The sequence below is a fragment of the Anastrepha ludens genome, chromosome 2, assembly GCF_028408465.1.
Source record: "Anastrepha ludens isolate Willacy chromosome 2, idAnaLude1.1, whole genome shotgun sequence".
Lineage (NCBI taxonomy): Eukaryota > Metazoa > Arthropoda > Insecta > Diptera > Tephritidae > Anastrepha > Anastrepha ludens.
In genome coordinates this window covers 159853064-159879194 of record NC_071498.1, presented here as the reverse complement: position 1 = coordinate 159879194, position 26131 = coordinate 159853064, and the positions used below count along the sequence as shown (strand labels likewise).

The 26131-nt window shown below is 34.2% G+C and overlaps 1 protein-coding gene across 1 annotated transcript in view; it reads right to left on the bottom strand.

Annotated features, from left to right (window-relative positions):
- Window positions 1-3705: 3705 nt before the first annotated feature.
- Window positions 3706-26131, bottom strand: part of LOC128855689 (GATA-binding factor C) — a 239954-nt gene continuing 217528 nt past the window's right edge. Inside the window, exons 7-9 of the mRNA XM_054090818.1 lie at window positions 11611-11797; window positions 8418-8605; window positions 3706-5276 (exon numbers count right to left, since the gene is read on the bottom strand). Of these exons, the coding sequence (XP_053946793.1) occupies window positions 5250-5276; window positions 8418-8605; window positions 11611-11797 (402 nt within the window). The 3' untranslated portion in view covers window positions 3706-5249. The remainder of the gene's footprint in view (window positions 5277-8417; window positions 8606-11610; window positions 11798-26131) is intronic.

Here is a 26131-nt window from a genome sequence, read left to right as displayed (position 1 = left end):
AACACCAATTTTGAATGACTCACTGGAGGACTTCAGTCGGTATCTCGTCAATAACTTTAGTAATGTTGACTTCCAATGCCTCAATCGAAGCTAGTTTATTCACAAGACTTTACATACCCCCACAAATAAAAGTCCAAAGGTGTGATATCATACGATCTTGGTGGCCAATCCACTGGTCCGAGACCAGAGATAAGTTGCTCACCGAAACGTCAACGCAGTAAATCCATCGTTTTACGGGCTGTCTGTCACGTATTGCCAACCAAATCTTGTGGAGATCACGGACTTTAATTTTTGGCAACAAAAAGTCTATCAAGTTTATAATAGCGTTCGCCATTCACTCTTACATTGGCGCCATTCTCGACTTTGAAGAAATATGGGTCGATGATTCCCCCAACCCATAGACCACACCAAACGGTTACTTTCAATTGATGTAATGGCCGTTCTGGAATGACTTCGAGTCGCTCTTTAGCTCAAATACGGAAATTTTTCTTATTGACCTAGCCATTAAGCTAGAAATGTGCCTCAACCTTGAACAAAATTCGAGCCCCAAAATGCGAATGAACACTTTTCACGGAGCGTCGTCTTTCCATGACAAATGGTCAATGAAAAAATTATACATTTAGTTTGACAGTAGTCACGCGTTATCTGTTAAAAAAAAAACCCCTATTGGAAAAAGCACCTCCAATCTGATTACCCTTTATTTGGCATTCATTCCATTCTTCTATTCTCTTTCTCTTGACATTTCTAATTTAAAAATGTTATTCTTGTTTGAATGTCACCACCTTGTATAGATACGCCTTCCCGCTGATATTACATTTTTATGCGAAGTAACAAAATTTTGTTCACTTTTTTTTGTCAATATATTTGTGCATTAATTTGTTTAAAAATGCTTTTCTTGCCAAAATTTGCCAATAGCTTCTGGTGCGAAGTTCACAACTTTGACGTTTCTTAAAACTTAAGAGATTTATAGGTACTCAAACATAAAATAACATCCGATAAACATAATTTTTTCTCCGGATCGAACTGAAACATTTGAAGCCTCTCTCGTGGAACATTGTTCAGTTTTAAGAAAGTTATGGGCAATGCAACATAAATCGCTATACATTTTTGAGCATCTGGAGCAGGAGATGAATTATGCAAACAATTTTGTTTTTGTTGAATAGTAAAAAAGGTTGTATATCGTCTAGGCGCAATGTTCCGTGAGTACAATCAAACTCCAAATCCACCTCAAATGACAAAAGAAAGTAGAGAGGTAGTAAAGCTGAACCGTTATTCGCCTTTTCATTCTGCGCTGACCTTCTAATATAACATACAAGGTGAAAGACAAAAACAAAACAACTGGACTGCTGATATCACCTTGAAATGATTTGCTTTGGCAAGTAGGCATTGGCAAAATGTTGCAAAGGTTATGTTGCGCAACTTATGTGGCGAAACTTATGCTGCGAATCTTTTGTTGCGAAACTTATGTTCAGAAATCTATGTTGCGAAGCTTATTTTACAAGCAACACATGAATACTGTTCATTGCAATATTGTTGCGTAACATTTGTTGCAGCGGCGTGTTGCTATTCACATTTACGTTGTTTTTACGGCAATTAAGAGCGAGTGGAATTTGAGGAATTTGAAATTTAAGAATTACAGACCAAGAAAACAAGGTTTTCACAACACGCATTAAGTGACTAGTTCGCTACTAGTTGCCAATTAAACCACTTACCTTTTTGCAATTTTATAACAATTAAATCGAGTTAAAAGATCTTTGTTTAAATTTTCATACATGATTTTTATTTTTTATTTTTTTTTTATTCTTTTTAGTCATATTTTTTTAAATTACTTTACTTAATTTTTGTCACATTTTTCACCACATCTTCATTTTGCATTTGTGATTGCCATTAAATTTAATAATTATCAATAATAGTAATAATAATTAATTTCGCTTACGCTGCATTTCACATTTCATATTTGCTGAATTACATACATTTATTTTTAATTTTTTTTTTATTTCTAAATTTATTTTGTAATGTTTTACTTTTAGACATTTTAACTATCAATATGGCCAATTACAGTTACATAGCGTATTAATATGTACATATACATACATTTATGTGTGTGTGTGTGTCTGGCAAAACATGATTTTAACCATGCACCGACACACGCAATTTATCTTAGCACAATATTTTATTTATATGTATATAAATCATTTCTTTTTTATTGGCGGAAAATAATTACAACTGAAAATATTAATAAAAAATAATACTAGTTGACACTATGAAATATAATAACATTAAATTATATTTAATCAACAAAAATATTAAGGTTTTTTACAATTTTTAAATCAAACAAAAAAATTCAAAACAGTTTTCGCTAGCTCTATAGGACCCATACAGTCACGTAAATATGTATGTATTTACAAATATGCGGTTTTTGCATTTCAAAAACATTCAGTAACAGTCACGAAGTGCTGGCTATTTGCTGCTGCTTCCTTCCGCTTGCGAAATTATTTACAGCATTTTTAATTTGTTTTTTAACTACGTACAGTTATTTATTTTTGTTTTTTTCATTTACATTTTACTGGTATAACTAAAACTAACACTTAAGCGTTTTTTATATTAAAAATTACTTTTTACAAGACTTACCTTACAGTTTTACTCTTTTGATTTACTTAGTAACATATTTCTGACTGTTTTTTTTTTGTTTTTTGTTTAAATACTTAACATTAAATTTAAATAATATATATTTCTTACGAATTAATAATTTTTAATTTTGATATTTTTACTAGTGTTGTTGTTGTTACTTTTATTTACTTTATATTTTCTTAGTGCATTTTTTTGTTTATTTTTGTGCTATCACTTCACAGTTGCCATTTGTCTGCTTATTTTTTATTTTTTTTAAATATTTTTACAAGTTTTATTTGAATTTTGTAGTTTTATATGATTTATTGTGTGTATGTACAGTCGAATGTGCTTAGGTTTTAAAAATCTGCAATTTCTAATTGCATTTCAGCAACATTTTAAGTAGTTTTCTTGTTTTGTACAATAATAAAAAATTGTAGCTGCAAATTTTTATGGACGTTTTTTCTCCTTCGTCGAAATTTCTTTTAGGAGCATCTTATTATAAGTTTGGCGCTAAATAAGTGTTTTTGATTGATTTAGTTATTTACTTACATATTTTCATGTTACAATTTTTTCATTTATTTCTTTTTTTTGTATAGTACGGCATAGTTTCTCTCAAAATTTTGATATGCAAAAAAAATTAAAACTCAAAAGTTATGAGAAGCTAAGTGCATAAAAATTTTGTAGAAACACAAATGAAATTGAAATGAAATTTCAAAAATCTGGCACGCATTTGTTGTTGCTATAGAAGCTGAATTAATAAGCAATTACACGCACAGGTTGCTATACAAGGTGGCGCAAAATTAAGCACCCTATCGCAAGATTTATAATCATATTTGACGCTTGTGGACTCATCTGCAGCATAGAAACAGACAAGCAGTGGAGCGCGCAAAGCACAAAATAAAGATTTCCATCACTCAAAATCCATTTTTTTATTTAGTAAAAAAGTTATTCCAAAAACGAAATTGGACAACCACATTTTTTTTTACTTAGTAAAAAAGTTAGTCAAAAACAAAATGGGACAAGCAACTTTTTTTATTTAGTAAAAAAGTTATTAAAAAACAAAAAAAAAAAAAGAATGATTAATTTTGCGCCACCTTGAATAATATTTCCGGAGCAGTAAAATTATTATGAGCAATAAAAAAAAGTAGCTACACAAATAAATAAGAATTGCACGCAATCCAAAATAGCTAAAAAAAATTCCCATACTATGCCACTATTTCTTGCTGGAAATTTGACATTTCGTTTCTGAACAATATATATTATACATACGAGTACATATGCACATATACAAATATAATATTGTAAAATAAGTGAGAAAAAAGTTGATCAAAAATTAACATTTCACTGTAAATCTTACTGCAAAAATAACTTACAACAATTCTTGGCAGTCACTTTTCAACCCAGCGCTAACTTACATACACACAGTCACCTATGCAGATATTTCCATATTTCCCCTACAACTCTGCATGCACACAAATACTCCTAAATAAATCTGTTAAATTCAAGAGCAGCCTTTTGTGCCTAGCGCTCACTCAGCTGGCGCCAAGCAGCACTTGCCAGTGACTCACAAACGCCGCCTCGCACCATGCATATCTATGCTGCTTCCCCGCTTCACTTAATCCTTTGGCTAAGCCGCAGCGCTGTGGTTTAAACAGTAGCTCAGGCGCTCAGTGGCTTAGCCGTTCGTATAATCGTTCGTTGAATGCAAAACACTCGAAAAGGTAATGTACGAGACAATGAAGTTGAGAGTCATTAACTAGGCTTAACTGTTGTTGCCTGAGTGTAGATTAATGTAAGTGCAGCGTGACGTACAGCGGTTGGTTGGTTAGTTGCTGAGCCGAATTTGAGTTTCTATTTGCTATTTCTTCGTTATTTTCTTGATTTCTTTCGGTTTCTTGGTTAACCGAACGTGCATCGTCACAATTCCACGCACGATTGAGTAAATCCTGGCAGTAGACAGGTTCTGGTAGTTGGTATTTGTCTATTTTGGTATGCACTTTGTGCGCTCCTTTGGGGGTTCTTTTGTTTGTATGTTTGATGTTATGCACTAATGATGATGCATGCCACTTGAACTTCATTTTTGGGCTGCATTCATTAACATTGGCGACGACGGGATAATCCCAGCATTACTTACCAGTACCATACCGCTTTACGATGCTGCTGAGAGCCGAAGAGAGGAGTTGTGATGAATAGCGGAATATTGCAAAAAAAAAAAATTGTTATTTGCCTGCTGTTGTTGTTACATTTTTGTTTGCTGTGTAATGTGCTCTGCCTACATTTTGTTGCTATTATTGTGGTAGTTGATTTTCCAGGCAAATTGTTGTAGTTGTAGTTGCACTAAATTCTATGTTGTGTGTGAACAGTTTTCGTAGTATTTGTTTAATGCAAATTTTATGGTAGGCGTAGGCGTTCAGTTACGGTTTTTATGTCGTTATTTTAGGTCTTGCATTTTGTCTTTCATGTACTTCATTTCTTTTTCTTATTGACATTTTTGGTTCACTGGTATTCTTCTCTTATTGTTTGTTTGCTTGCATTAAACGCTTTGCTTGCGTGTTTATTGCTTAGTTTTGGTTTTTGCGAAGTCTTCGCCTTGTTTACTTTCAATTGAATAAATTATTATTCAAATTGTTCCCGCTCCATCACGTATAATCAGTACGCCAAGTGCCCTGTTGAGAAGAAGAAGAGGGAAGAAAAATGTTGGAAATTAGTATGGTTTTAGAAGTGTTGTTGTTGTTGTTGTAAAATTAATAGTACTACAATTAAATGAAAGTTGCAAGCGCTCAGAGAATGAGAGTGACACAAAAAAGCATAAATTTCTTCCAAGCGTCCATTTACAAGTGCGAGCGGTCGTGTCAATTTACACACAGAGACATTTGGAAGGAGAACACACTGGAAATTCTCTTTTGATGTTTCATTTGCGTTCACACGTGCAATATTGTTTTCGGTAACATTCGTGGCTTCTGACATTCACTTCTTTAAGTTTTACAAAACGAATAAGAAGTATAAAGCGTATCGCTAGGATGGGGGAAAACCCCCTCTGTCTCTTCCCCGTCCGCTCTTCTCCCACGAAGTAAATGTTTGCCTTCCCAATGCTTTCCTGTGTAAATCGGGACTATGACATTCGTAATATTTACATTAAATACTCATTCGTGCCGCTTAAGCTAAAAGAGAATTGCGTAAAAAGAGAACGAGCACAAGCGCCTAGACGAGTATTGCGCAACAGTGATGGCGAACCATATTAGACGTTGCTTTTGATTTTAATTTTTGGTTTATTTTTTATTTAACACTAAACCTACCGGTATTTTATGTATTCCTACTCATACCAATGTGGGTCAAATGACTCGTCTTTAAAGTATTATATATATTATTAAGATCACATATATTTCTCGGTAAAACAATTAGCAAGAGAAGAGTAAATCTTGAAAAATACATTCGATGTATTTTCTAATAAAAGTCGTCAAGGCAAATGACGATTTAATAATGTTATTTCTAAGAACTTCTGACAAAAAGTTTAAAATGGGTCATTTGACCCGTCCATGGTAGGTTTAGTGTTAAATTCTAATTTTAATATTAGCTTTTATTTTTATTTACTTAAACTTCAATTTAGGTTTCAATTTTAATTCGAATTCTAATTTAGATTTAAATGTAGCTGTAATTTTGATATTAATTTGAATTTAAATTTAGTTTTTAAAAATTTTAATATTAATTTAATTTGAATATATATTTATTTAAGCTTTAATATTAATTTTAATTTTTAATTTTTTTTTGTTTTAATTTTAATATTAATTTTTATTTCTTTTTAGTAATTTTTAAATTTAGATTTCAACTTTATTTCTAACTTAAATTAAAATTAAAATTTTAGATTTCCGTTTAAAGTTGATATTAATTTTATTTTTAATTTTAAGTTTAGTATCAATTTTGATTAAATTTTATTTAAATCTTAATATTGATTTTTATTTTTGTTTACTTCAATTTAGGTTTCAATTCTAATTCTAATTTAGAATTAGAGTTAATTTTGATATTAATTTGAGTTTAAATTATATTTTTGAATTTTATTTTAATATTAATTTAAATTTTAATTTTAATATATTTTTTATTTAAATTTTAATATTAATTTAAATTTTAATATTTTTTAAATTTAAATTTAAATTTTAATATTAATTTTAATATTTTTTTAATTTAAGTTTTAATATTAATTCTTATTTATTTTTAGTAAAACTTCAATTTAGGTTTAAGTTTTAATTCTTGCTTAAATTAAAAATAAATTTTAGATTTAATTTGATCTCAAAAATTGATATTAATTTTTTGTATTTTTTTTTACATTTAAATTCTAGTATTAATTTTCGTTAAATTTGTATTTGATTTAAATACTCAGTTTGATTTTTATTTACTTGAATTACAATTTAGGTTTCAATATTAATTCTAATTCTAATTTAGATTTTAATGTAACTCTAATTTTGACTAACTATTTAAGTTTTAATATTAATTCTTATTTATTTTTAGTAAAACTTCAATTTAGGTTTAAGTTTTAATTCTTGCTTAAATTAAAAATAAATTTTAGATTTAATTTGATCTCAAAAATTGATATTAATTTTTTGTATTTTTTTTTACATTTAAATTCTAGTATTAATTTTCGTTAAATTTGTATTTGATTTAAATACTCAGTTTGATTTTTATTTACTTGAATTACAATTTAGGTTTCAATATTAATTCTAATTCTAATTTAGATTTTAATGTAACTCTAATTTTGATAAAAATTTGGATTTAAATTTATTTTTTAAATTTTTATTTTAGTATTAATTTTAATATATTTTTTATTTAAGCTTTAATATTACATTTGATTTCAATATTTTTTCGAATTCAAATTTTATTATTAATTTTAATACTTTTTTAAATTTAGATTTTAATTACTTTTTATGTATTTTAGAAAAATTGAAATTTAGATTTTAGTTTTCATTCAATTTAAATTAAAATTTTGCATTAAAATTTTGGATTTAAGTTTAACTAAGAAAGTTTATATTAATTTAAGTTTAAATTTTTTTGAATTTAAATTTTGGTATTAATTTGGCTAAATTTATAATATGTATTTTAATTTTAATATTAATTTGGATTTTTATTTACTTAAATTTCTTATATTTACCATAAATTTCAATTAAGGTTTTAATTTTTATTCTTATTTTTATATTAGTTTTAATTGAAATTTAATTTTTAGATCAATTTTAAAATTAGTTTTTATTTTCTTAAACTTCAATTTAGGTTTCCATTTTAAATCCAATTAAAATTTTATATTTCAATTTGCCTATTGCTTTATGTTAGACTTGAATTTAAATTTTAAATTTTACTTTTATTTGCAAATAAAATATTTTTTTTCATTTAATTCATTTTCTAACTTTAATTATAGTTTTAATTTAAGTTTACTTTTATTTAAAATTTTTTGGCAGTGAGCCATCGCAAGTTCCCAAATTATTTTAGATAATAAAATTTAAATTTAAGCTAATTTTGCAAAATTTCAAAGCGTTCCTCTCCAATATTTTGCTCTTTTGAGCTGAGACCCTCTTCCAGCAAACGTGTGGTGTGCATGCACACTCCATAATTACAATCACTCTGCCTCTTCCGAAATGAAAAATCATTTCCTCGCTTTGCCACTTTTACTTTTGCAATTCCGTATATTTTTGGCATCTCAAAACTTTTACGCCATTACTTCTTCAAACATATAAATTCCAATTCGATGCACTCTCAGCGTTTGCTTTTACACTAACAACATTAAATGTATTCAAATGTATTGCAAATAATTCACTTCAACTCACCATCGAACCCAAACCGAGATGATATGGCTGCGAATGTGGCACCACACCGCCACCCAGCGAACCCGCCGTCGAGAAGCCACTCTGCAGGCCACTAGAAGCACCCAAGGCGCCCATGCCGCCGGTGTACCAGCCGCCGTGCATGTGCGCATGTGCGGGATGTAAACCACTGGAAAGATGGCCATGTTGGGCTGGAATGGAAGGGAAAACGAGAAACAAAAAAACGAAATCAAATATCTGTATATTAGCAAACAAACGGCCATTATTTATTTATGTGTAAATGCAGTAATTACGTGGGTAGGGGTAAGTATAAGTAAATATGTGCACATATGTACGTGTGTGTGTGTGTAGATAGCAAATGAGCGCAATTTATATGCATTTTTTACTGGGGAAGTAGTATTGTGCAATATATATTTACATATTTACATATTTACACATACACAGATGCTGGTAAATTATGGCAGTGATAAATAACTTGAAAAAATTTAGATTGTAAGCATAGAAAAAAAAATCATGATCAAGCTGTAACCTAAATATTAAATAATAAAGGAAAACAAATGAAAAACACATTTTGATAATAAATTTTAATTCTAGGTTCTGCTTTTTTTATTTATTTTGATCTTCAATTTTTGTGTTTTAAACTTAAAATTTGGTATTTAAGTTAAATGACTGCCGTTTCGAAGTATTCACAACGGACAAATTTTAATCCAAAAGTAAAATTTGTCAGTTGTGATATCAAAACTGGTTGTCGCAAATTAATTTTTCCAAATTGAATTTTAAAATGAAATTAAGTATTTTTTGTGTTGTTTTTCCTTTAATTTAAATGTAGTTTTAATGTTAATTATTTCGTAAATTTCTGTGAATTAAAATTAATTTCATTAAAAACTATTTCAATTTTAATTTTAGGTTTTATGTTATATGGATTTTTATTTTTACTTACTGAAATTTCAATTAGGGCTTCAAGTTTAATTTGAATTTTAATTTTGATATTAATTTTAATTTAATTTTTTTATATGAATTTTAATAACAATTTTGATTAAATTTAGTTTTAATTTATTAATTTTAATTTAAAATATATTTAAATTACGAACTCAATATTTATCCTTATTCAAAGTAAAATTATAGATTTAAATTTAATTTTAATTTTGATATTAATTTTATTTTGTATTTAAATTTTTCTGTTGATTTTGCTTAAATATATGTTTATACAAATTTGAACAAGTTCTATTTTTATTTACTGAGTTTTCAATTAAGGATTCAATTTTAATTTTATTTTTTTTTAATTTGTCCCTCCATTTGTGGAACAACGTCAAGACGCACACCACTAATAGGAGGAGGAGCTCGGCAAAACACCCAAAGAGGGTGTACTCGCCAATTATATACATATATATATATATATATATACAAATTTTAGTTTTATTAACTTTTATTTCAATTTAGGTTTCAATTTTAATTCTAATTTTAATTTTTTTTTATTAATTTTTGTTGTATTAACTAAATTTTAGTATTATATTAATTTTGATTAAATTTATTTGTTCATCTAAACCTTAATATTAATTCTAATTTTAATGTATTTTTTATTTAAATTTTAACACAATTTTTTATTTTTATTTACTTAAATTTCAATTTCGGTCTCATTTTCAATTTTGATTCCAATTTAGATTTAAATTTTAGACTTACATTTAATTATAATTATGATATTAGTTTTAATTTAATTTATTTTCATATTAAATTTAGTATTTCCAATTTAATTTATTTTCATTTAAAATTTAGTATTTATTTTGATTAAACTTATTTTTATTGAAATTTTAATACAAATTTTAGTTTTAATATTTATTAAATCGAAATTTTAATTTGTTTTTATTTTAAATTTTGATATTAATTGATGCATTTTTTTAAATTTAAACTTTAGAATTTAAAAAAATGCATCAATTAATATCAAAATTTAAAATTTATTAATTTTAATTTATTTAATTTAATATAATTATTAATTTGTATTTAGTTTTAGTAAAATTTCAATTTAGGTTTCAGTTTCATTTCTAACTTTAATTAATATTAAAGTTTTAGATTTAAATTTAATTCAAAAATTAATATTATTTTTATTTTTTATTTAAATTTTAATATTTATTTACATAAATTTCAATTTAGGTTTTAGTTTGAGTTCTTATTTTGATATTACAATAGTTTTAATTGAAGTTTTAAAACGAGTTTTTATTTTTATTTTCTTCAATTTCAATTTAGATTCCAATGTGGTTTGAATTTAATTTAAATTTTGATACTTATTCTAGTTTTAATTAATCTTAATTCTCACTTACATTTAAATTTTAGATTTAAATTTGTTTACAATTTAATTTTAATCGGAATCAGAATTTTAAACAATTTTTTTCGTTTTTGTTTGGTTTTTTTCTATTTTATTTAATTTTTACAGTTTTCTTTAGTTAAATTTTTACATTTCGCTCTTATTCAAGATTTTATTGCAATTTTCATTGCATTTGCAGTTTAATGAACATTTTTATTAAAACTTTAGATATTTCAAGTTAATTTTTATTATTGTAATATATATTTTGCTCTTAAAAATTTCATATTTTAGTGTAAGAAATTGGAATTGACCTTTCATTCTACAAATTAGAGTAGTTTAAATAAAGCTTGACAATTTGGAGGCCAAATAAATAAAAATAAAAAATAACTAAATAAATTTAATAAATAAACATAAAAATACAAAACACAAACAAATGAAAATGTGAATGAATAAATAAATAAAAACATAAATAAAGTAAAACAAATAAATAAAACTTAAAACCAAAACAAAAAAAAAAATAGAAATAAGAATAGAAAAAAATAAATAAAAATTTAAATAAATAAAAAAAAAAAAAATACCAACAAGTTAAGATAAAAATGAATAAACAAGTAAAAGTATAAATTAAATTAAATTAATAAAAAAATAAAATAAATAAAATTAAAACCAAAAAAATAAAAACAAATAAATAAAAATATAAATAAATAAAAAAAGAAATCAACTCAGCTACTCTATTGCTAGTACCAGTGCTTTGCTTTGTGTACATTAGCATACATTTATTTAATTTCCTAATATTTGCTTCAAATTAAAAAATAAAACTTTAGCTTTTAATAGAAGTTAGTTGTGCTAACTTTTAAATGCCACTGCCATGTAAATAAAAAAATCAAATATACTACTCACCCATCGATGCTGGAAAACCGCCGCCGAAGCCCTTTGAGGGATCGAGTGGCTTGAAATCTCCCATACCCAAATGACTGCCAATGGGTAAACAAGCACCACCCAGTCCCTTCTTCTTCTTCGACTTGGAGGATAGTTTGCGATTTCGCGTTTGAATGCCCTCCTTCTTCATAGTGAGCGGACGATTGACCTGGAAGCCAGCGAGAAAAAGACGAAACAGTTAAATCAATTATTTTGATAACGTCAAGCTTTTAAATGATTAATGGCTAAGCAATAAATTAATATATGAATTCAGCAGTGGGAATATGCACAGGAATATGCGCACATACAACCATACACTCATACAACCATACACACAAGAGTTGAATTTTCGTTATCAAACTGCAGTGCTTTTATCACTTTTCCGTTGACCTTCAGTAATATTTTAATGCAGACAGAAAAACGCCCACTTTCGGACCCTTTCAGGGTTAACGTCATCATATCTTTCATAAGTAAATGTGCTTATATGAATGCATGCACACAAATATTTAAATGCATTTGGCATTTGCAGTGAGCCAACGTCTGCTGCGTCGGCCACTTCCGCTGTCGTCACTGCATCACTCAGCTGCAACGCAAATTTCACGTACTAAACACAGCTTTGCTGTAAAACTCTTCGTCACTTCATTGCATTACAACATTTGCGAGCATACGCGGGCATACACGCATACATACATATGTACGTACACATTGACAATTGCATCTACTTCGCTTTCTATGCCAGTTACATTTAAATACCCATAGCTGCTGAATTCTATGGTACGATTCGCACTGTGTGTAACCGGAAAAAATGAAACATTACTATATTTTTACATGATCAGATAAGAGACGCAGTGTGCGATTCTTTTGGCCGATAACTTTTTCATACTCTTACGCTGCGGCAGCTTAAGCCATAAGTACTGCGCTACAACGCCCTTAACGGCAAATGTCTGGTTAGGTAGCGAGTGCTACTTACACATATACAAGTGTGTATGTGTGTGTGTGTGTATATACTTTAGGGACGCACACACACATAAATATTAAGCAGCACGAAGCGGCAGGCAACTGTTCAGCCAACCAACCAACCAACCAACCAACCAACCAACCAGCCAGCCAGCCAGTCAACCCAGCGCTCACCGCGTCTACTCTGCCCATCAGCGCACCAACCAACCAACCAACCAACCGTTGAATCAACCACCTTTGCCTCCACCTTTTTGTAGCTATTTTATTTAATTATTTTTCTATATCGTTTATTCGTTTTTTTTGTTTTTTTTTTTTGTTTTTGCGCTGCAGAGCTTCCATTGCGTCGCTGCAGGACTTTTTTGTGGCATGAATTTGTGTGGTTGTGTGGCTGTGTGTGTGCATACCAGTATTTAAATGCGTAACTACGGCTATTTGAATGTGTATGTGTGTGTGTATGTGCGCGCATTTTTGTTGTATACATAAGTACTGGCATATGTTACGCTGTAGGCTTATCACTTGCGAAAAATCAGCGTTGATGTTAGAAAATGCGCTTCATTGCGCTACAATTACAATATTAAGTTACTCTTTAGCAGCAGCAGCACCAGGGGAAGGGTGCCAATAGCCTAGTGAACAACCAACGAAACTATTCAGCCATCCATTGAAAGCGCTAGTCAGCCTGCGAGCCAGATTGCCAGCTAACAAACCAACCAGTCGAATGTAAAATAGTTGAGGAAGAAAAAAAAAAAACAGAAACAAAATCAAAGTACCTTTAAAGTACCAGGGCGTGAATTACGTAGTATCGTTAAATGGGATGCAAGTGGGAATATACAAATACACACACATATACACATACATATACGTGTGCATGTACATATATAATTATATTTGTATATATGTATGTAAACAGTGGGCCCTTTTCACGTTAGATGCTGATTAATTTATTTTTTTCACTTTTCCGGTTTTTGGTGTGATAATCATAGCGAAACATACTGCGAGGAGTTACATTAGATTAGATTAGATTTGTGGGTGGTTGGACAAGTCCATGCACGCAGTTAAGAGACCATTGTACTACACCCGGATATAATTCAGTAGAAAGAATAGAGATAAGAAACATAAAAAGTGGATGGTAAGACGGATAAATTAGTTTGAGGTCACTCTTCCACAAATCTCTTGGACTCATTGATGAATTTTAAGAGATCCGGAAGAGGAAGAGAATGAACTTTATCCATATGAACTATATCCATGGCTCACAACGGACCCATTTCGTGGTCTAAGTGGCATTGTTCTCTCTATAGCTACATCTATGCGGCTGCCAAAACTTACATACATATATACTCAATATATCGCAACCCAATATCCTAAGTCCGATTCTAGAAAACGCCGAACAGCTACAGAGAAAATGCTCTGCGACACATCCTCATAACAGAATCAGCATATCGGGCTGTCGCCGACCCCCATGTCAGTCAATGCTGCCGTTGCAAACGTTGTGCCCTTTGCTTACACAGACCAGTACTTTCAGGTCCTTTCTGCTGAGTTTTAGCAGAAAGATCGTTGTTTTCCTGTTAGCTTCTTCCATAAAGCACTTGGCTACTCTGCAAGAGTTCAACCCAGACCCACATCCTCTATGAGTAGACCTCATGAAGTACTCAATCCATAGAGTTGAATCGATGCGGAATTGACACCTAGAATGGGTTTAGGGCCTAGTGGCATACTTGCAGAGCCTTCATTAGCCAATTTATCAGCTAACTCGTTCCCTGTAATACCACAAAGTCTAGGCACCCAAATAAGACTAACTTCGTTGTGTTTTGCAAGACTGTTCAGTTTTGTCTTGCATTCACCGACTAACTTCGAAGAAAAGCGTTGGTTAGCAAGGGCTTTCAGTGCAGCTTGACTGTCGCTACAAATTCCAATACTGCTATCCCTCCACTTTTTCTCAATTATCCAGTATGCCACATTCAAGATGGTATAGACTTCCGTAAAGAATGCCGTGTCCTGTGGCATAGGCGGACTCAGTGTCTTCGTCTAAGTGCCATCCAGATCCGCTACCATTACTGGTTTTGGATCCGTCGGTGTCTTGTCAAAAGTTCTCTTACACTATCAGAAGACTTTTAGTGTTCGAGGGACCTTCTGCTCGACCTGCTTCTTCCAGGTAAGTTTACTATATAGGTTTACTATTAAGTTCTTAACCTCAGAAGACAATTGCAGTGTTACCCCTTTCAATGTGGGTAGTAACAGGCCTTCCATATTGCGTTTCTTAGTGAAAAGCACTAAGGTACTTTTTATAGGGGGAAAATAAGAGGATATGGGAAGCAAGTATTCTTCAAATTCTTGTTTCCTTTGTTAAACGCCTAGTAACGCCTCTGGCTGTGCTCGAAAGTATTTTGAATAAAATTTTTACATTTCTCATATCAGTACGGCCATCACTGTTAACATAACATTTTTCTGTTAGGCGATTTAAAGCGGTTCTGAAAGACACAACAAATGAGTATGAAATTTATGACACAACAAATGAGTATGAAATTTTAAGTGTGAATATGAATGAATGAATGCGTGAAAATGAGGTTTGCACTTCGAAGTCATGGACTTTCGTGCCCTTTACTCATCTCAGTGCCTCATCCAAACCCAGCTCTCTCAGTAAACCAAAGCTGGGGCTGGGTTGGACTGCTCCTAAGTACGTTTCTTCCGTCCGCATCCGGCTGATATAATAATCTTTCCCGCTATAGCATTAAATTCGGGAAAAAGAAGAAGGGATAATAGAGTTTCCGCGCATTAGTCACATGAACCATAGGAGCCAGTGCACCATATCCTAATCCTGTGTAGATGGCTACACATATCTGTCCTTGTCGAGTTGGTTGAACTTTTTTGATCATATATGAAAATATTTTGATCAGCGAAAAGCTAAAACTATAAGACGTCAGCTGAGACCAACCTATTCGCCTGGTGGAGCTACGCCTAGTTTAGTGCCAGGTAACGTCTAATAGTTTTAGCTTTTCGCTTCTAAGCTCCTCGCCTAGCGTTGCTCCATAGTTTGGTCCCAGGTGACGTCTCATAGTTTTAGCTTTTCGCTTCTAAGTTTCTCCTTGATGTTATTGTGTGATGTTCCATGGCAAGAAAGCGCTTGACTTCTATCAACAATGTGATGCTATACAGCGATGATGTTTAAGCTCAGTCTAATATTTAAGAGGTCTTATAGAGTACGCAAAAAAATATAACATCTCAATATTTTGACAAATTTTTATAAAAAATAATCAGTAAAAACGAATTAATAAAAAATTAAAAAATATTAATAAAAAATAAATTAATAAAAAAATGCGAACTCAAGCATTAAAGCCCATTAAATTTTACGCTTATACAGTGCAAATTTGAAGTGGCTCAAAATTCTGATTGATTTTTCAAAATTTTTTTCCCTGACGTTGCTTCTTATTGTTTCCATATAATAAGCCCAGAATTTGAAGAATGGAGAAAATACTTTACACTTTATAGGAAAAGTTATTTGAAAAAACAAACGAGATTTTCTTGCAACTGCAAGCTTAGAATAAAATTTAAGGGACTATAAAATTGCGTACCCAATTTTTTTTATTCTGATTAAAAAGTTTGAAATTTAGATAAACATTCGCCCAATTTTTGTAGTTTTTGTATAAAGTTTGACTTGCATTGATTTTACAAGCTATAGGTAGATAGGTGAAATGGTTGAAGTGCCAATCTGGCACTTCTCAAGTAGCACTAAAGCGCCGTTTTGATACCATTAAGCGATCTCCAACTGGCAGATATCTACAGCCAACCAGAGCAGTTGACATAATGGAGGAGATTGATTGGATTTAGGTTGGCGCACTGCCCCAGGCTGTCGAAGAAGGGAGCGCCCAGTAAACTTAGTCGTCTAGCTGCCAAACTCGAACATTTACAGAGAATCTACAGACATCTTCTTTGGGAGCTATACTTTTATACAAAAAACAAGCAATTTTTAAATAATAAACATAAAAAAAAGCAAAATAGTCAAAACTGGTCGAAATAATTAGGTGTTGTATTTTTCTCGTGGACTGTATTCAAATTCCAGTTGAGGAAAGGTGATGTTCAAATACTTTCAAGGTACAGGTATTTTTTTTTTTTTTTTTTTTTTGTTAGCAGACAACTATGCTCCTTTCTCTTATTAAATATTGAGGTTATGAAATCAAAATTGCACGCTTTCTATGTATCTGCATTTTCCGTTTTTAAAAGAATTTTACATAATATATGCAATTTTTCTACGAGTCTCTCATCTTATCTCTAAAAATAAATAAATAACAAAAATGTATTAAATAAAATTAAAAAAAAAAATAAAAATAAAAATTTAAAAAAGAAAAATTTATGAAATTAAATGAAAAAAAAAATTTTAATTTAAATAACAATTCCAAAACATCCATATAAATCATAAATTTTAAAAAATATATTGTAGTTTGAATAAAGCTTTTGCCTCACAGTGCATCGACATCGTCAATGCGAGCTTTAGAGTAAAAGGAAACAATTTCGAAGTGAAGATTTGAATATTTACATAAGTAGCTGTTGTTGTTTTTGCTTTTATCTACACTGAAACTGTTGTTGCAATTTCTGCCGTAATGCCTAGAAAAGATGTGCGGCACTAAATCAAGCATCAAAATGCTTTAATGCAATATTTTCGAAATAGCATGCAATCTTTACACAAAAACAACTACAACTGTATCAACCATTTGTTTTTTTTTTTTACTCTCTCTTTCACTACATTTGAAATGGCAACAATTTGCCTGCGAAGAGCAGTAATTTACCTTTGGATGCAATGCATAATGCGAGAGAGAACGAGACCGCGAACGAGAGCGTGCGAGGTAAACAATTAAAATAAATACTTGAGTGGTTGAAAACTATCACTCAGATGCCGCTTTACAAATCGAAAAATACAACAAATACACTTTTGAATAGAAGAAAAATATAAATGGGAGTAAAATCAGAAAAGCGAAACAGTATCATTTACATTAGCTCATCTAGGGTAGACGGGCAGAAAAAGTAGTAGTTGGCCCTACTTCCGCACCATTCATTACCGCCAAGCAGTGGCTGCTGAGATGACAATTATTAGGGCTCGTTGCGGCACAGCTTTGTTGTATTGTATGAGTATTGTATTGTATTTGTTGTTTCACTTTTTTTTTTGGTTGCAATAAAAAGCCGGAGATTTGCGAAAAGGTAAATAATTGCTTCGGTAATTGATACTTTTTTTTACTTGGGGAGAGCAGTGAGACGTGAGCGACGCTTTGACGTTAAGTGGCATGCTGTGTGTGTGACTGTGTGCAGCAGGAGAAGTAGGAAGCCGAGTAACATGGATGATATTAGGTATTGAATACAGCGACAGCCGCAACAACAACAGCTGTGTCGTAGTTGAGCGCGTTGACAATTGAAATTGCTACAATTTTCGGCCCAAACAATGCCAAGATCAGCAGCAAATGCAGCATTGAAATGGGATTTTTCGATGACATCACATACCATACATATGTACATACATAAACGCAGGGTATGTGCCTACGGATGTAGTGTTGTGCATGCCTGAGTGTGTTTGCCGTTTAAGCGTTTAATGAGATGAAAAAATTAGCTGCCTACTTTGCTATCAGCTGCTTCTGCATTTCTGCATTTTGTTTGCACGCTCAACACCTACCTTTCTCTATTCAAACACTAATGTTATTTACTTTATAACTTCTTTGTATGTTTTTATACTTTGAATTTTAATTTATTTTTTTCTCCACGTTTAATGATGTGTACGCTATCATTAACGCTTTTAAGTAATTTGTAAGTAATTTACACGCGATTTCTTGTACGTCACGAAGCAGTGTAAGGTGAAGAGAAAATGCATGTGCATACATACATATATATATACATGTTAATACGTATGTATGTATAAGTACACACATAATTACTTAAAATATTCATATTCTTAGTTATTTTTTGTGTGATAAGAAGAGTACACCTGCCGCAGAGCCTTGGATGTTTTGAGCTGAGTGAAAAGTGATGTGCAGGAAGGTTGGAGTTTATTTGAGAGTAAACTATGAAACTAGTGTAAGTGGGTACAAATTAGTTAGATTGAATTAAAAATAAATAATAAATATATTGATGTAATAAATAAAAAGTACAATTTGTCTAAGTTTGACGGAATCGGACTTTTGGGTATATACACAGCGGCTATTGAATAACAAGACTGGCGCTGTCAAATATTTTATTTATATTTAATACATGTCCATTGGATGTTCAGGCATAGTATAAGGAATTTTCCTGACCTTGAAGCTTTATGCAAAAAAATGGCAAAATATGCGTTATTTAAAGTCATGAAGAATTGGTCTAGGACGGGCGGCGTTTGGAAAGCTCAAATTTTATGTCTTTATTAGGTGCGCAACTAAGTTCTCGCTGTTTTTTTTGATGAAGATACAACTTTATTCTGAAAAAATGGTTTCAAGTGAATCATTGCATATCATTGGCTACTACTTTTTCCAATCTTTCTGATAGATCTCGTATACCGTCGCGGTAAAACTGTTCATCTTATGGTGCTATCCACGGATCAAGCCATTTTTTGATGTCTTCATATGAATGGAACTGCTGGTTAGCTAAACCATGTGCCATCGATCGGAACAGGTGATAATCGGACGGCGCAATATCTGGAGAATATGGTGGGTGGGTTAGGATTTCCCATTTCAGTGTTTCCAGGTAGGTTTTAACGGGTTTGGCAACGTGAGTCCGAGCGTTGTCATGCTGTAGAATCACTTTTTCATGCCTCTCCGCGTATTGCGGACGCTTCTCGCGCAGTGCTCGGCTCAATCGCATCAATTGAAGTCGATACCGGTCCCCAGTGATGGTTTTGCTTAGTTTTAACAGTTCATAATAAACAACACCAACTTGGTCCCACCAAATATTTAGCATAACCTTCGCAGCGTGAATATTCGGTAGAGGCGACGACGTAGAAGCATGACCGGGCGGTCTCCATGACTTTCTTTTCTTTGGATTGCTGTAATGAATCCATTCTTCATCACCCGTCACGATGCGATGAAGAAAACCCTTCCTTTTTTGCCGCTAGAGCAGTTGTACATAGGCGAAAAAACGACGTTCAACAACCTTTGTTTCTGAATCATTCCCAAAGTATGCAATCGCTTGGAAATGGATTGGCGTGTAACTCCTAATACTGAAGCAATGCCGCCAGTTCAGCGCCTTCGAACGTTGTTGGCCTTCCTTTACGCGGACGGTCGTCAACATTAAAATCACTGTTTTTGGAGCGACGGAACCAATCTCGACACGTTGTTTCACTTAACCGTTTGCGATTTTCTTTAATACATACGAAAATTGCGAAGATATAGAGGATATAGTAGTAAATATGTTATTTTCCCCCATGTTATTCTCGTCTTCGTCGGAACTATCACTAAAAATGCGCATCCTCCGGGTAGTAAACACTCTAATTTCACTTAAACTCGAATCACTATCATAGTCCATTTCATTGTCGGAATCCGGTATCGTATCTTCCACGTCAGTAAATTCTTCACTACTAGACATGGTCAGGAATTATTTTCAAAATATCGATATTGAACGAAAAATAAAAATTGTTTTTAACGGTCTCAACTAATTTATACTTTTATATGACATAAATTTTTGATAAATATCGCAAAATAATATTCAACACGTTCCTAGCCGAACGCCAAATGCACAGTGATGCAATCGTCGCTATAGCGACGCGCCGCAAATTTGGAGTAATTAGTTATCGTCGCTATATCGACGAATCGCACTCAAACGGTTAAAGCAGCATCTCTATAAACTTTTTGTAGCTCTCGATGCATGATGATATACTTGCTCTTTTGACGTAAAAGTGCAGCAGCATTTGTGCGTTCGAGATAAATTTTAAATCATTGTAATATAGGGGCATTTTTTTCTGTCCTTGTTCACTCCTCTCGGGAGCATAGGGCCTCGACAAGACTCTTCCATCGTACACGGTTCTGTGCTGCCGCTTTTGCACCGTCCCATGAGATGTCAACATCTGCTAGTTCGCGCAACATCGACCTTCTCCAAGTGTTTTTTGGTCGACCACGAACTTTGCTTCCTTCCGGGTTCCAATACACTGCCATTCTCGTGATGCTGTTTGGTGGTTTTCTCAATGTGTGACCTGTCCGTCGCCACTTTCTGCGTTTCATTTGCCTAAGGAATAATTTTGATGAATATTCTCTCTCCATTTATGATACTGATCAGGAGAGTGCGTTAAATTTTGTAAAATATTTTTTATTTTTTATTTTTATTTCAATCCGCAACATTACTAAAAAAAATTATTAAAAAAAAAACCATGCCTGTATAACGCGTTAATTTGCCGACGATTATGTCAGCATGCATTGGTTGCACTTCATTTAGCGACCACTCACACGCACTCAAACAAACGCATACACGCAAACGCAATATGTTGCAGCTTCATTTCCCTGCCAATGCGCTCGAACTGTGGCAAGCGATGCGCGGTGCATGCTGCCTCATTAATAAATTAAAGCGAATTCTTAATCGTTCAGCGAGTTGCCATAAACGAGAACGGAGCAGCGGCGCAACGGGGAAAAAGTAGAATTTAGTAGATCGGTGAAATAACGCATTTGTGCGAAGTGAAGAGCAGAGTGAAGAGGAGTGGAGTGGAGTGTGGAGAGGTGCGTGATGGCGTTCGACACAGTTGAAGCCGTCAAAAAGATTTATGCATAAATTAAATGGCGCACAACGCAGCGGCTGCAACAGCAGGAGCAGCTACTGCCACTGCCACTGCTAAAGTTGCCTACGACGGTGAGGTGGCTGGAGGTAGGACGCTTAGTTGCTTGAATGCTGGGATAGTTGGATACTTTGTTGGTTGGTTGGCTGGTTGGTTGGTTGGTTGGCTGGTTAGTTGTTGGGTCGCTCGGTTAGCTGCTGGCTGTCAAGTTAATTTTTGACGGGCCTGCACGCGAACGTAGCATGTGTGTGTGTGTGTGTGTGTGTGTGTAGCAAGTGGCAAGTGGCAACTTCATATATTTACAAGCGCTACTGCAATGTTAGCTAAAGTTTTCGCTGCTTCCACTGTCGCTGGGTGGCATTGAGCAGCGCTCATCATTCATTTAAATGCTTTGTAATAGCGCGCGCGCATGTTGTACAACAACACAATTTGCTTTCGTTGTTATGGGCTAATTGAGCGTAACCTTCGCACGATTGGCAAGGAAAAATACAACAAAAAGGTTTAATTAAAAATTAATAAAATATTTGCTTATGCGCTGATCTCCATTTCTTCAAGTTTGCCCACGTTGGCGTGTGAGTTTGCGCATGCGCCACTTGCTGCTTGTACATAAGTGGCTTATGCCATTTAAATGTACGTATATATGTAGATATTTGTTGCATGACATTTGTCTTTAGCCGTAGATATGCATGCGCATGCGCTTCGCCAATCTTACGCAATCGCAAAAAATCCGCAAATCCTCTGTAACAATTCAATTCTGCTTTGAGTGTTTCGAGTGGATTTATGCTGAAGTAAATTTTCGTTAATGAATTCATGGTCATTTGAATTGTAGAAATTACCGAGCAATAAAAAGAAATAATAAATGAATAAAATAGGTAAGGCAGTGCTGGATGCGGCTCGAACTGAATTTCATACGCCTGCGCATATTTTAATACAATTTTATTTGGGTTGGCTTTTAATTTTTGTAATCAAACAAACTCTGAAACGATGCGAATTATAGCTTGTAACAGGCCACCGGGAACGAAGGGATGCGTGGAACTCCAAGAAGAGAAGCGTCGCCACTAGCGTCGCGCAACGGAGCTGTCAAACCACGCAGCGGTGGCAAAGTCGATGGGACACTGAACCGACACTGGCAGATAGACGGCGAAACTCATTCCATCAATAGGCAAATGGGTACAAAGGAACTTCGGCAAAGTGAATTACTTTCTAACCCAGTTCCTCTCGGGCCGCGGATACTTTTGCAGACATCTGGACCGCATGGGCAAGTTAAGCGATCCCAAGTGCATATACTGCGAAGCGCCGAGCGATGACGCTGAACACACGATTTTTAAATGCTACAGATGGCTTGCGAAAAGAGATGCTTTGAAGGAGCAGATTGCCGACATCGCGCCGAGCAACCTAATCAGGCAAATACTCGAATGCGAGAATAGCTGGAATGCGGCAAAGAGATACCTCGAAGACATACGACGAAAGAAAAGATAGACCTCGACAAGGTGCAACAAAGCGAAGCCTCACAGACGGAGACACAAGAAGGCAAGCCTATATCATAAAAGCTGGCAACAAATATGGTGGACTCGAATGTGGGTGAAAAGAATTGGATGCCGTTTTGGGTCCATTCAAAGTAATTCCGAATGTATTTCTCATAAAAAACCATTTGCCGTTCGGAGTTGACTTAAAACTGTAAGTTCCTCTATTTCCATTTCCATTCCAGGAGGAGCTCGGCCAACACCTAACAGAAGTATACAGGGTTTGATTGAAAAGTAATGAGCCTTTCCGCGCGGAGCCTCTGCCAAGCAATCAACCGAATCAGCTGGGGAAAATGATCGTTGGACCTTCCCCTTCCACTCGAAACCGATCCCAATTCGCTGGTAACAGCGGTGCAGTCAACATCGCTCCGCGCGTGAAAGCTGTTTTAAAAGTGTGTTAGGATTTTGCAGTAGCGAAAATGCAGCGATCGTTGGAGCAACGTTACTCGATCAAATTTTGCGTAAAGTTAAACAAAACGAGTACCGAAACCATTGGGTTACTCAAGGAGGCTTACAGGGACCAATTTCTGTTCAGTGCCCAGGTAAAACGGTGGCCAGTCGCCACGACCCAAGAAGGCGCGCATGTCGAGATCCAAGGTAAAAACCAAGCTGATCATCTTTTTCGACTCTCGAGGCATCGTCGACAAGGAGTTTGTACCTCCAGGAAGCACTGTAAATGCGCCATTTTACAAAGAAGTGCTCCTTCGGCTGAAAAACCGCGTCGCCCGGGTTCGGCCCGACCTCGTCAACAATTGGACGGCGCACACCGCCTTCCTCTGCACCCCTGCATTGGCCAAGATGGGGGTTCTGGTGCTTCCCCACCCTCCCTACAGCCCAGACCTGTCCCCTCCGGACTTCTTCTTGTTCCCGCGCCTGAAAAGAAAACTGAAGGGGAGGTGTTTCGACTCCATCGAGGCGATCCAAAAAACTGTGACAGCCGAATTGAACGCGATTCCGGCGGATGAGTTTAAAACCTGTTTCCTGCAGTGGAAGGACCGCTACCAGCGGTGTATTGACGCTCAAAGCTCCTATTTTGAAGAATATTAGTTGTATAAGCCAAAAGGTTTAATAAAACTGCTTAACAAAAATAAGGCTCATTACTTTTCAATCAAACCCTGTCCGCGCCAATTACTTATTTATTTTTATATAGAGAAATCCACCGTTACATGAACACTATTATAATACCCTCATTCAAAACTAAGCGCGGGTATACTAACTCCATATATTTTCCGTTAAAAACTGTTGACACTTTACATGCGCGCAGTTCCGCAATGGTCACCCACTCAAGCGCTGGCAATAATTGTTGCTGTACACTTCAAAACCAACGCAATCTGCAAATCTGGCTTAAGCAATTTATCAATTAATCTACTTGTTTGTGTCTCAAGCAGGCCACTCATGCGAATTGGCTGCCTATTAGACGCCAATGTTGAATGTGCGAGAGCAAAAAATGTTCAAAATTAAAAATAAAAACTCCGCAAACACTTTTCTCCGAACGCTTATTAATTTCTTTGCGAGGTGAGTATGCCAAATTGTAACGACATGCCATGATTAGCTTCTTAAGTCCTTATCTTTATCTTTATATAAATCTTTTTATAACTATTTTCGAGCATTCGGCGAGCGCGCGCGCGCCTTCTACCCTCACTCACCTTATTCGAAAATTGTATCCAACAACAGCGACAATAAGCACATAAAATAATTGTTTGTCATAGTGACGCCATTGTAACCGCGTCGCCATCGACGACAAGCTGTGTGGGACACTCGCTAACGCAACAGGATTTGTGGGACAGGATCAATTTTCTCAAAGGCCATGTATGTGTGTGTGTGTCGTAAGCAGTGTGGAATAGCGTACATCGTTTTATACCTTCTACGGGTGTCGAATGCCTGCATGCGTGCCATAGAGTAAAGATACGAACACTGGGAAAAATACAGTTATTTGGGCAGACAGTCGCACAGCAGGATCTCAATTTGGCTACAGAATGTTTTGATATTTTCTATGTTGTAATGTATTTGTTTTCTGTGTTTTCTGTGCTTCGTTTTTTTTTTTTTTGTCTTTTTACGGGGCAAGCATGTGAAAAGGAGTCTCACGACCCTTGGCTATTTGCTATAAATAATCCAATAAAATTATATTTTTATTTTCTGTGCTAAAACATTAAGGGGACCTGCATATTAACGACTGTTCACTTACAGGTGTAGATTTTATGACATCGAAAGGCTACATACAGACATACATATGTACATATGGCCACACATACTGACGCACCTACACATATTGATGTACCTACACCTACCCCGCAGTGAAGAGCCAAACTACTCAGCCAGCATTTGAGTTCATGGATTGGCAGTTGCTGGTTGAGGTGACATCGATTCGCCTCCGCTAGTGACTAGAATTGCACCAGTTGCAAAATGAGAGAAATTAGAGATGTAGGTAAAAGCAAACACTCTTCTAATACTCTGTTAAGCGGCATCTCAATGGGCTATGTGCCGGAGTGTGTCCCATAGCGGACAACCGCTTCAACCTAACCTTACCTGATATACTCAATATAAGAATGGCAGTTCATGGAAAAGTATACAGGAATACTAAAAATGAAGTGGAATGGCTGATGACAGATATCAATGGTAGGTTTCCGATTCACGGCGCTATTCGTAAAGTCCTCGAGTGCAAAGTGGTCCCATCGAAATTGATTCACGAATTGACACAGACGCAAACTGTCGGATGGTGCATGAGCAACTTCTGGGGGATAAAATCAAAATATGAGCACGTGTACGAAACAGACTGGAACCATCATTTACTAGAGCCACTAAAGAAACCGCAGACGAGGAAGACAAGCGAATACCTGGAGACGACTGCTGGAGTCAGAAATCCGCGTCATACAGCTTAGCTGGAATGCAGTTAATGGAGGAAAATAACATCAGGCAAATAACCACCACGACCACGCTTACAGGGCATGAATTTTCATGAAATTTTCCATAACCGAATTGCAAAGTGGCTGTCCTATGCCCTCCTCGATAGCCTCACGAATCCCATATTTGAGGTCTTGAACTAACCCTGGGCTGTTGGCGTAGACCTTCACTTTCACGTGGCCTCAAAGAAAAAAATCACAAGGTGTTAAATCACAAGATCTCGCTGGCCAATTGTGACCACCTCTTCGAGAGATAACACGGTGCGGAAACTTTACCCGCAAAAGATCAATGGTTTCATTGCTTGTGTGGCACATAGCGCCGTCTTGTTGAAAATAAACGTTGTACAGATCAATACCATCCAATTCCGGGCATAAAAAATCGTTAATCATCTCTCGATAGCACAATCCATTCCGAA